A 13,896-nucleotide genomic window follows, 5' to 3' on the forward strand; every position below is an offset into this window, starting at 1 on the left:
TCCTGGATTCATACAAAAATTAACTAACAGGGTGTTATTTGGAACTCGAGTACCAAGGTGTATATTGGGCCAAATCCGGGTAAACAGTTTGGTACTTTTTTAAAACATATTTATTATTGGGCTCATTAACACAGATTTTAATCGATTGAGACATGTCTGTAGCATAAACAACTTTTGCAAAATGAAATATTTTTAAATTTGAAAATTTGAGGGGTGTTCAAGGAGGAAAAGGGAAATTGGTACTTTTCTCCTAATGGTACCTTTTTAATATTTTAAATTATTTCACTTAGACATTAAAGTTAGCTGATATGTATCTGAGTGAAGTTAGTGTTGAAATAAGGGATTATATTTAGGTACCATGAGAACTGTGAGAACTGAACTATAGGTACTTTTTCATTCTTCTAATGGTACTTTTTGAATTTTGTATTACAATGGACTTAGAAACATGAAATTAAGCATATATGGTCCTAAGTGAGTGAGAATTCTAGGCGAAGACTTTTTGGTACTTTTTCTTTATTTGAATGGTACTTTTTGTAATTTCTTCACCAATGAACCTAGAAACATGAAATAAAGCTTACATGGGCCCGATTGGGTGGGAATCCACAAGTGGTAGTTTTTCTATATTCTAATGGTACTTTTTGAATTTTCTATAATAATGGATATGAAATTAAGTGTATATGGTCCTAAGTGAGTGAAAATTCAAGCGGAAAAAGCTATCAATTATCGCTATATTCGCATTTATATTCCATTTTTTTGATAAATCATGTCCAAATTTTTCTTTTATTGGACTACCTATAAATGTATATGTCCAATAGAAAAATAATTGTTGAACATTGTTGACTGACTTCAAAGTTATATGCATTTGAATTTAATAAAATAAAAAAAATTTCGTTAGTTTTTTTTGGAAAAACGTACTTTTTTTCTTTTTAACTTATTGAACAAATTTCTAAGAAGATGTATAAAGCAAATATACTTTTTGAAAAGCTAACTCTATACAAAATATTTTAAATTAAAAAAAAATAAAAATTTTCTATTCCGAGGGGACCAGGTACATCCTAAAAACTGCTATTTTTATGTAAAATTCCACTTTAGGGACAAAATTCTCAAATGGCATAGTCGATATCAAAATATGGGAAACCATTTTAGATGGCCCAATATGTTCTTAATAATTTTGTAAAGGGTTTCGATAACCCCGCCCCTGCTATGGATATTATAATCAAAAAACTAAAAATCCCAATTTTAGGAATTTTTCAAAACTTTTTTGGGAATTGCGGGATTCTTGATAACAAATTTCAAGATTTATTTTTATTTTTGCATTTTCAATAGAAAAGTCTCTATAACTAAAAAATTTCATTAAAAAATGTTTATAAATCAAAATTTAATTTCAATTTGAAAACTTTTTGTCTTCGCAAAAATTCAATAAAAAGCATTTTATGTCATATTTTTCAAAAAAGTATTCCATGAATTTTTCAATTGTCAAAAGTAATAAATATTTTTGCAAAATAGACAAAATCCTCTGTCCATTGGTATATAACACGTCGATATTATGATTTGATCGATATATCGTCAAAATTGCGACCTGTACTTTGCGCACCAGCCAGACGGACGGACATGGTTTAATCGACCCCGAAAGTTATTCTGAGTCGAGCGTTATACTTTTAAGTGGGCGTTACTAACATCACAGCACAAATACCCTCCCCACTATGGTGGTGGAAATATATAGTGAATATTATACTGAAATTGGGAAACATTAACCCTTTCACCACCGGGGTCAAAGGACAAATCCTTTTGAATTTATTTTTTTTTTTAAATTTATTTAGCAACGATATTTTTCTCTTATATTTTTTGTACACCCAAGTTGGTGAACATAGTTAGAATATAGTACCTGCTAGAATGAAATTTTACACTTCTATCATTAATATTCTGAAAGCTTGCCACATATTAATATTACAAATTTTACGCTGCACTCACAACAAGTTCATTATTAAGTTTTATTATTACTTTACCATAAAACGAATCCACTGTAAAGCTGTTTAAATGTTCTACATGTACGTGACCACTAAAAATTTGAACACCCAGTAGAGGTGTAGGCAGGCTTAAAAATAATTAAAAAAAAAATATTCTTTAAGGTGAAATGACCCTTGAAAAATCTCATCAAGTGCAATGTCTACGTGTGTATTCTTATTTGTCTTTTTTCTTAAAAAACAAATATGACAACAATAGTAACGTAATACAGAAATAAATATTTAACATTAGATTCATATAGTCATAACAATTGTTTGAAAAAATTATTATGAAAAAAAAATAGAAAAAACACACATAAAAATATTAGAAGAAAACCGACAACTGACTTAAAAGATGAAGAAATATTTATGTAAGAATGTTAGCTTGAATGTAAAATAATACATGAAAATTCAAAACACAAGACAGTTGTCGTCTTTGTGAATATGAATATAAATACTATAGAATACAATTCGTTACACTGTTCTGTTTTCTGACACTTTAACATTCATCTACTACTACTACAAGACCACAACCCAACAGCTACTACTATTCATAACTACTAATATTTTTTGGATTCTTAGTAAAATCCACACATTTTTTGTTCTCGTAAATAATACTCGTAAAATAACAAAGAAACCAAAAAATTAGTTTTTTCATATTTCTGGTGTTCTTGTGGTTTTTTTTTTATTTTATTTACATAACAAAACATTAAACAAATAACTTTTTATTAGAAAAATAATAATAATAATAAATGAAACCAAAATAGGAAAAAAAAAACATAGAAAAACTAAAAAAAGATATAAGAAAACAGCAGCTTAATTTATACATAATAATGCCTGTTATAGTTGCACACGTAGTTTAAAAACTAAGATTATGGATAGACTCTGTGAGAAGGTCGGTTGAACGGCCAGAGCATGTGTATTTATCTATCTGCCGGGCTTTATGGTTGATTATTTACCTACATTTGAAAATCATGTAACCAGCTGGGATTATTAGTAAATAAACACAGTTGAGTTTTGTTTGTAGGAATCATGTGATAAATACCTTACACCCTTTGGAGAGCTACAGTTAAGGATAAAGGTTTAGTTACACCGACTCACCCTACACTAAACTAAGGAGTGAGATCGAAAAAATCTTCACATCATAAATGTTAATAAAAATGAAACCACTAACCTATAGTTTTGATTATTTTTTTGGTAAAAATCATTATTACAACTTCCAAAAAATATTATTTTTACAGTTCAAATCAATAGAGATGAATTTATGAACCTTTCCGGAAACCCCTCCATTAAGGTTTTTATAATGCTTCCTGTCACTTTGTTCGAACAGGTAGACCATCTCCGTTTAAAACCTACCAAACTTTTGGACACCTTTTTTGTGCTCTTCAATTCTATTTTAACAAGAGCCCAATATCTCTTCACTGGCTTTAGCTCCAAGCAGTTTGGAGAATTTGCCTCTCTTTATTGTTCTTGTACCACTCAAGACCTCGCTTATCGTAGTGACAGGATGCCAAATCAGGCAAATTAAGTGGACACATTAAGAAGTCTTATGAATGGAAGCATCCTTTTTTGCAAACATTCCTTGATGTAAATTTCGGTATTTATAGAGCCCTATGCAACAAATGATTGGCTTCTTTTGGCCAAGAACCTTTTGGCTCCTAAAATTTTCTACAATATTCCTCGAGCATCAGCAACATAAAACAAATAAGAAAGTATGGTTGGTCAAGCTCAACCATAAAAAAAACCTACACTAAGTAAATGAGCAAAAACAATTTTCTTTTAAAATATCAATAATTTATAATTGTGAGTGATTTTTGGAAATGGGCCTTATATGGTAGCTATGACCAATTATGGACCGATCACCATGAAAGTCCTTGGGGCGAAAAAATTATATGTAAGAAATTTTATCGAAATATCTTCAAAATTGCTACCTGTACTTTGCGCCTTTGATTGTTTAGCCAACTTATTGTAGGACCAAGTTGGATTTTGCTGAAAATATTTAATAATTTTAGTGCGCACTTTTTTCTCGTCACTCATTATAATCAGATTAACAACAAATGAACACAATTGAAAAAATTTTAATGGAAAACGTGTGTTAAGGTTTTTTCGATCTCAGTCCTTATGGACAATATCGTGCAATGATTTCACCTAACCCCCATACAAATGTCCGCCCGGAATATCCCATACAAGGTCCCCGTCAGAAAATGACTTGAACATTCATAATTGCATCGTTTATTTCAAAAACCAGTTAAGCAACAAATTATTGATTTTGAGTAAATCAAAGAAAACTTACTTTTAAAAAAATTATATATTTTCCTATGACTGGTTTCTGAAACAAAGAACCATTTTGTTAGGAACTTCAAAAGTAAAATGACAAGTTAACTTTTATAAACAGCATTGTGCTTCCGTTGTAGGCCATAGAAAAATATTCCCATAAAACTCTTCATATCCAACCAAGTAAAAATTTAGAGCTTATAAATCTTTTATTTTGTTCACATTTATTGAGAACTACAATACAACATTTATGACAAAATAGAGTAGGGCCAGTCGATCGCTGTCACTTGACTTCTTTATGCTAATAAGGGGACAGTATTTATTTTTTTTAGCATTAAACAATGCATTTACCTAAACAAAACAGTAATCGCCCAATAAATCAATTTTGGATTTTTTTGTCGCTTAACTGGTTTTTGAAATAAACGATTTAATTATCTTGTAATAATTAATATCGTAATGAAATTGGACATAAAACAGTTTTATATGAACATAAATCTTGCTACCAACTTTTCTGGGCATTGCACAGTGGCCGAAATACCCAATTTAGCGGCGTTTTGTTAATAACTTTAAAAACATAAAAAATTGTGAATGAATTTTTTATTTTCTTTTTAATTTATATATATTTAGAGATAATCAATTCATTAAATTTTAAAATTTTTTTTTACAAAATATACATTGTGGACTTGACCAATCTCCAATTGACGAAATTCGGTACAACAACTGTATTTTACATGATTAAGCCAAATAAAAATTTTTGGATTACTGGAAAAGTGAAAAAATCTTCAAAGTCTTACCCGCCTTGTTGGCGGTGGGCGTGACCGATTTTATTGAAACTTGGCATGCGATCTTTGTTTGTTTCAGAAAATGTATGGACCAAATTTCTAGACTTTTGCTTGGATAGGACAAATTTTATGCGAAAAAATCGATTTGGATTGCATGGGCGGTATGCGGTGGGCATGGCCGATTTTAATAAAACTTAGCATGCGTTCTTCCTTTGTTTCAGAAAATGTATGTACGAAATTTCTAGACCCTTTCTTGGATAAGAAAAATTTTATGGATTGTATGGGCAGTGAGCGTTGGGCGTGAACGATTTTGATAAAATTTAATTTTTTTCTTAATTTAGTCCATATAATTCTAGGTGCCAAAATTCAATGGTCTACGACCACTCCTTATAATTTTTGCACAAAAATTTATGGAGCCATATTAAATTAAGTAAGGAAGTATGGTCGGTCATGCCCGACCATATAATACCCTACACTAAGTAAAAGAGCAAAAACATTTTTCTTTTAAAATTTAAATAATTTATATTTTTGAGTGATTTTCGGAAGTGGGCCTTATATGGGGGCTATGACCAATTATGGACCGATCGCCATTAAATTAGGTCGTGTGATTTATGTCTATATTAAAGTAAACTATGTTGAATTTTGTGTCTATACCAACATTTTTAAGCGATTTATGCACGTTAAAGTGATTTTCGGAAGCGGGTCTATATGGGAGCTATGACTAATTATGGACCGATCGTAACAAAATTTGGTGACATGAATTTTGTTTATCTAAAACTTATTTGGAGCGGAATTTGAGGAGATACATATATAAATTAAACATTTATGACCGATAAAGTCCAATTTCGGGAGGACATTTGTATGGGGGCTAAGAGAAATAATGGACCGATTTCAGCCAGTTTCAATAGGCTCGGTCCTTTAGCCGAAGAAATGATATGTACCAAATTTCATCGAAATATCTTCAAAATTGCAACCTGTACTCTGCGCACAAGGTTTACATGGACAGCCAGCCAGCCAGCCAGCCAGCCGACCAGACGGACGGACATCGTTTAATGGACTCCGAAAGTGATTCTAAGTCGATCGGTATACTTTAAGGTGGGTGTTAGACTAATATTTTTGGGCGTTACAAACATCTGCACAAACGCATTATACCCTCCCCTCTATGGTGGTGTAGGGTATAAAAAGGGTGCGTTTACACTCTGCCATTTTAATTAAAAAACTCAAAACTTAGCAAAAACTTGCAGCCTATATTTGAACTTGACATAGATAACAACCCATTAAAACAAACTTTGTAAACAGTTAACCGAATCCGATCGAATCCACCCTACTTTTATTCCATAGAAAATTGGATTTCATATCTCAAACCCTTTCATAAAGGACATTTTCATTTACCACTGTTAAGCACTAAAACATACATACACAGATCATAAACTAATTAATTTTGTTTAATACATACCCATTAATTAAAATGTAATCGCAAATCTTATTAAAAAATTAAATATTTAATTTTTTTCTATCAACAAAATTGCTCTTGAATAAAGCAAAAAAATAGTTGCTGCACTTGCTGAAATATGTGTTAAGTATGAACGCTTACAGCTGTGCGAATATTAGGAACAAAACAAAAAAGAAAACAGAAAAAAATCCGTTGAGGTTTAAATTTTCCAAAAAAATAAAAAAAGTTTGCCGAATTCTGAATTTTAAAATTTCATTAAAGCTACGATAGATTGGGTATTTCGGCCACTGTGCATTGGTCCATAATTGACCCTACCTCTCATATGATGGTGGATATGCAAGATTCGGTACAGTCGAATATATCACTCTTAATTGTTTCTAATTTGTTTTTATTAAATCAGCTTTACATAGTATATTAATATGTAAAAAATCGCTATAGAAACATTTACAAAAAAAATACGAATATGGACATCGAGAGACTGTCAATTAGGTGAGAACTGTTATTGTTTGAATTAGAAATCCAAAGCAAAAATAAAATTTCCTGAAAAATTGCTTTGGTTTTCTTATTTTTTCAATATGTTAATTTTGATATTTTGCTTTAAAAATTAAATAGGTTCAGCATTTTTAACATGTTTTTATATATTTTAAGACCACACAAAAAACTTTTTTAGGGCATATTTCCATTTTCCCTGGTAATAAGTTATTCTAATTAAATATTCTGTTGGTTCTCAAAAGAAAGTAGAATCTGTATGTCTAATTTAGTGGTTACACTTATTTGTTTAAATATTTTCCTAAAGAGACCTTAGCATATCAATAAGTATGAATATTAAAATCAAGTTGCTTGATCTGTCCCAGTTTCCAATAAACTATTTCGTCAAAGACAATATCTAATTAATGATTCATTGTCCAAATTTAGTCGATTCATTTTAAATGCATTTAGTCAAAAACCAAAAACCAGCAATGACAAATGAATTTCCCGTAATCATCTAGCGCATAATTGAAACAACTGGGTAGAAACATTCAAACAAATTTAATGCTAAAATATAATAAAGACAAAAATAAAACTAAAAACAGTACCAAACTTATGACTTGTAAATCATTAGAGAAATTTGTTTAAGAATATTTATTTATTGTATTTATTTTCAACAAGTTCATTTCCCTAACCATTCAATTTATTCATTCAACTAATTCTTGCATCAATTTTTGAAATTTAAAAAAAAACTGCATTAAATTGTTATTCACAACATAGATATTTACTTAAGGCCTTATTCATAATTAGTTTTAAAATTGATCAACCCAATAAGCATTTTTACCGGAATGCAAGTTGAAAGCAAGTGTAATTCAAGCCTTGAATTATATTCAAGCAATTGAATGTTTTTTGTTTGAAAAATATTTAATTTTTTCAAATATTTTTCAAGTTTAAAACATAATTACATTTTCATTCAATCAAATTCCAACAAAATGTGCTTGAATTTTATATAGAATTATTGAATCAAATTCAATTTTATGTTGCAAAACTAAATAAACTTTTAACCAGCTTAATTTGCTATACGAATAACTTTGTGATTTTATCATGTTAATTATTGATTGACATATAAAATTAGAGCAATTTAGTGAAAATATCCAAATATTTAATGACGAACAAAGTTTAAACTAAAATTTAGGCAGTTCACAGTTGGGTCAATAAATTTATAAAAAAAATAATACTTTTTGAAGAAAAAAATAATGCCAAAGAATCAGAATAAATATTGGACTAAATGCTAGACATGTGTTTCTAAAAAAAACTAAGGCGTTTCACAGATTGTAAAGCCACTTTGAAAGTGTTGTCTAGCAGAGCTGTAAATGAATTATTAATTTTTGAATTAATTCGCGAATTATTCTTGCACTGAATTAGCAAATTTTGAATTAATTCTTATCACACAAAAAAATGAATTGAATGAAATTTGAGTTAATTCAAATGAATTTGATAAAAATTAATTGCAATTCGTTTCTAATTCAAATGAATTTGACAAAGTGAATTGTAATTCGTTTCAATAAATTCATTAAACTAGACAACAGAGCTGTAAATGAATCATTCTTGACGTTAATTCGTTACGAATTAGCTAAATTTTGAATTAATTCTTTTCACAACAAAAAAATCAATTCAAACGAAATAGACAGAATTGAATTTCAATTCATTTCCAATTCAAATGAATTTGTAAAAAGGAATAGCAATTCGTTTCTAATTCAAATGAATTTGTCAAAGTAAATTGCAATTCATTTCCAACTCATTTGAATTGAATTGATTTTGTAAGTAAATCTACAGTCATCACTGTCGTTTTGTTATTCAAATAATTTGTTATTTAAAAGTATTATAGTCCAAAGACAAAAAATTCTTAGATTTGAAATTTCAATGATATGCTGGAATTGTCAGGTAGTGGCAGAATATGAATTGAATCAAAATGGGAAAATCTTGTTTATTTGCTAAAAGAAACTTAAATTTTTATTTTTCATTCCCCTAGTCTGCTCTTGAATTTGATTGATTGGAACTCATTTTTGATTTTATTCATTTGAATTGCTGCAATTCATTGTTCTAATTCATATGAATGAATTCAAAATCAATTCAAATCAAAGGAATAACAAATGAATTGCAATTCATTTTACAGATTCATTTGAATTGAAAACGAATTGCAATTTTTTTTTTACAAATTCTTTGATTTGGAAATTAATTGAAATTCATTTCTGCCTAATTTGCTTGAATTGATTCAAATTTCATTCAATTATTTTTTGTTGTGAAAATAATTAATTAAAAATTTAGCTAATTCGTAACGAATTAAAATCAAAAAAGTTTAATGAATTTATTGAACATAAGTCGAAGCTCAAAATTCAATTTAAAACATTTCCAATACATTTTATCTCGAAAGTTAGCATGTGTTAATATGCTCAGCTGTTTTTGTCTGGTATATTTACAAGACCATTTTGCTATGCTTTTTACTATTGCTTAAGGTGTAAATCATAAACTCATGGTAGACCATGTCCTCCAGATTATAATCTGTTGAGTTACAATGAGCTTTTGGTCTTTGTTAGTCTGTAAAATCGGTAAATTAAGTTTTGGCATAAACTGTAGTACATTTGCAATGTCAGTTTACTGCAAAGAATAAATTTTGCAAACATTTTAATTTCTACCATTTATCTTAGAACCTTACTCTTTGAAATAGTAAATCGGAAATTCATATATTTTATACTTAGGGTTTTCACTTAGCCTAGTTGATAGATTACTAATCTATACCTCTAAGGGTTGTGGGTTCGATTTGCGCCTGAGACTATGGTCTTTAGCTCTACTACAGGTTTATGGTCGTACAAATGTGGTCTTGTAAACTCTGGTAGTAGTTTACTACAAAGCATTTATTTTAGAATCAGAAATCTGTTTAAAATTATCCGGCTTGAAATGATTTTTAATATTGTAGATTTGCTAAAAGTGCAGTAAATCACAAATCCATGTATTTTATTACAAGGGCCCCACGGTAGAGTGGTAATCTACCCCTAGGGAGGGTGGGGTTTTTGCTGGTTCATTTCCAGACAGAGACTATGATTTGTTGGAATAATATGGGCTGATGTTCGGTAAGTGAAGTTAGAATATAATTTCTAATTTATTATAAAAACAAGTAAGAGAGCTATATTCGGCTGTGCCGAAGCTTATATACCCTTCACCAAATTATACTTCAAAATAAAAATTTTAAATATTTTTAGGTAAACAAAATTTTGATTGATTTTCCAGTTGTTTTTTTTCATTTTTTGGAAAAAAAAAAATTTTTCGAATTGTTTTTTTAAATTTTAAATTTTTTTAATTTTAATTTTTATACCCTACACCACCATAGTGGGGAGGGTATTATGCGTTTGTGCAGATGTTTGTAACGCCCAAAAATATTAGTCTAGCACCCACCTTAAAGTATACCGATCGACTTAGAACAGTGGTGCCCGAAATCACAATTCCCTAGCACGCGTAATAGGGCAAGAAAATTCTGCTGACATTACTTTGATACACATACACTATAAGCTTACTTGTGCGTTTTCTTATAATGATCATGTGTTTGTTGCTTTGTTTTCATCTCAGAGAACAAAATCAAATCAAATTCTCCGCTGTTCTTATAATGATCATGTGTTTGTTGCTTTGATTTCAACTCACAGAACAAAATCAAATTCTCCGCTGTTTTACCAACACAACCAAAGCTTTGATGGTATGTGTTCGGGCACCACTGACTTAGAATCACTTTCTGAGTCGATTAAACGATGTCCGTCCGTCTGGCTGGTTGGTTAGTTGTCCATGTAAACCTTGTGCGCAGAGTACAGGTCGCAATTTTGAAAATATTTCGATCAAATTTGGTACATATTATTTTTTCGGCCCAAGGACCAAGCCTATTGAAACTGGCTGAAATCGGTCCATTATTTCACCTAGCCTCGGTCATAAATGTTTAATTTACAAATATATCTCCACAAATTGCTCTCCAAATAAGTTTTATATATACAAAATTCATGTCACCAAATTTTGTTACGATCGGTCCATAATTAGTCATAGCTCCCATATAGACCCGCTTCCGAAAATCACTTTAACGTGCATAAATCGCTTAAAAATGTTGGTATACTCACAAAATTCAACATAGTAAACTTTCATATAGCCGTAAATCACACGACATAATTTCATGGTGATCGGTCCATAATTGGTCATAGCCCCCATATAAGGCCCACTTCCGAAAATCACTCAAAAATATAAATTATTGAAATTTTAAAAGAAAAATGTTTTTGCTCTTTTACTTAGTGTAGGGTATTATATGGTGGGACTTGACCGACCATACTTTCTTACTTGTTTTTTATTAATTTGTTTTATATTTAGCGAAAAAAAATTTTCCGTGAAAAAAAATTCGGGTTATTATGGTCTTATATACGTCGTTGCAAAGGTCTTTGAAATATCTATCATTAGATTTATGACTTAGTAATCCAGATATAGGACAAAAATCGAGATTGTCCTGGTTTTTTTTCAATATATCTCAGCCATTTGTTTACCGATTTTCTCAATTTTAGCCGGAAGAATTCCTGAGCTTCGGAAAGTTGATTTCAACTGACAGACACACGGACATGGCTTAATCGACTCCGCTATCTATAAGGATCCAGAATATATATACTTTATAAGGTCGGAAAAATATATAGTGAAAATAACAAACGGAATGCCAAACCTATATAATAAGTACATAAATATTTTGTGGTTTTGGACTGTGAAATTTCTCTAGTAATTTTGCAAAAGATGTTTACTACAAAGCCTAAAACTAGAAATCTATAGCTATGCTTAATTTCAAACTGTGAAACTCCCTATTCATGTCTAATTATTTGTTGTTATTTTGATTTATTTAATTTTCTCTTAATACTCGTGATTTTCGGAACTTGTCATCAATGAATTTTCGTTTATACATATAATTATTTGTTGGTAACATTATGTATTTGAACGTTTTTATTTTTTTTGTTGTTTGATGGCTGGGCCGTAATTTTTCGGTGTGTGTTGTTTGTTAATTGACTGCAGTTTGAGAGATTTTTGGTTAAAAATAAACTACAGATCATTTTATTTTTATAAATCGTTGGTTTTTTTGTTGTTGTATCAAATATTGTAAAGTAGAACACGAAATAAAATAGTTTTTCTTCAAGTCTATAGAATTTTTTGAAAAAACACATGCAAATTATAAAGAAAAATACAAACTTTTTAGTGAATTATTCAGCATATTGAGATTAGAGCCAAAACTATAACGATTTCTATACAAAGTATAGGCAGAATTTACATCATATGGTGGTAATGGGTTGTTGAAGGTGGAGGAATTTGTAGATAAATTGGGTGGATTAAGGTTTAAGACACCTTCACGTATTAGACACTCTTTGATGGCCAACATATTGTGGAATTAATTTAATAAAATGAATTTTTCTGAACAGCAATTATTTATAAAACACTTTCAGCTTTGGAAACTGAATTTTTTTTTATTTATTTCTTAATTTAAGGAACTTTTTTTATTCCCTTTTATTTTTTTCTTTACTTATGGATATTTATTTTTTTAAATTTTATTTTAACTTTCGCTTCTTTCAAAAAATTTAACACTTTTTATTTCTTTGCTTAGATTCTTATAAGAAAATCGTATTAAATTTATGATGTAGCTGGAAAAACACACACTTTCAATTGAATTATTTTATTTACTTCACGCACATAAAACTGAAGTCGTATCTTTGAGATGATGGCAAAAATCGTTAAAGTGAAAGATCATAAAGCAGCAAAATCTTGTTATTTGTTTTTCTTTCTAAAGACGTTGTTTTTATTTTTAATTCCTATTATTTTTTTTATATTTTCTATTATATTCCTTAGACGTCTAGTCGCGGTCTTACGACGAGATACAATAAATAATACAATGCGATACTGTGCGATACAATAAAATAAATAAAAAACCAAAATTAAAATACTTGACGACGACGACTTGCAGCAGCAGTAGCAGTAAAACTAAACAAATGAAGAATTGTACAAATTTCTGGGCTCATCATCATTCACTCATTCAGTCAGTCAAGTCATTTGTTCATTAATTCATTCATTCATTCAGTTACTCGCCTCAGTAGCATGAGTATCTGTGTCTGAATGTGTGCCTGTGTATTATTTCTGTTTACAATATGAAACAAAATAAAAAAAAAAGATTGTGTATTTGCAACGAAAGTATCTAGAACTCTCACCTCCAACAACAGCGTCAGTAGCAATGGAAAAAAAGCTGACAAGAGAACAACACTAAAACAAGCACAGTGGGGGCTATGGAAAAATTAATAGTAACAATTTTAGAGAACTGATCCGATCGTCAATTCCAACTTTTGTCTCTTGTCTGACAAAAGAAAAACAATTGCTGTGGGGGCGTTTGAATAATGAGTAGTAAAAATTATATAGAACATTCCAACTATTGATCTGATCCGGGCATAGGTTTGAATATCTATAGAGTTAGAGTACCGATCGATTCAGAATCAGTGGATTTAACGATATCCGTCCATCCATCTGACTTGACCATTGCTCCCATAAAGGCCTACTTCCGAGAATCACTTTAACGAATATAAATCTCTTAAAAATGTTGGTATCCCAATAAAATTTAACAAAAATAAGTTTCATATAGAAATAATTCAAACAGCCGAAATTGATAACGATCGGTCCGTAATTGGTTATAGCTCCGAATCAGATCTCAAAATAAATTAGTCTCCTTGACCAGATGGCATACTAGCGCTGGTCTTGAAGCAGTGCTCTTCGACGTTAGCTCGTCCATTAGCTAACCTTTTTAGCACTTCCTACCGTGCCGACGTATTTCCTGTATGTTGGAAGGTTGATAATGTAACGCCAATTCCAT

The 13,896-nt window shown here is 30.0% G+C and overlaps 1 protein-coding gene across 1 annotated transcript in view; it reads right to left on the bottom strand.

The window, feature by feature from the left end:
• LOC135954476 (supervillin-like) overlaps window positions 1-13,307 on the bottom strand; it is a 364,594-nt gene extending 351,287 nt beyond the window's left edge. Inside the window, exon 1 of the mRNA XM_065504655.1 lies at window positions 12,237-13,307. Within this exon, the coding sequence (XP_065360727.1) occupies window positions 12,237-12,423 (187 nt within the window). The 5' untranslated portion in view covers window positions 12,424-13,307. The remainder of the gene's footprint in view (window positions 1-12,236) is intronic.
• Window positions 13,308-13,896: the final 589 nt, after the last annotated feature.

Source organism: Calliphora vicina, chromosome 3, assembly GCF_958450345.1.
Source record: "Calliphora vicina chromosome 3, idCalVici1.1, whole genome shotgun sequence".
Lineage (NCBI taxonomy): Eukaryota > Metazoa > Arthropoda > Insecta > Diptera > Calliphoridae > Calliphora > Calliphora vicina.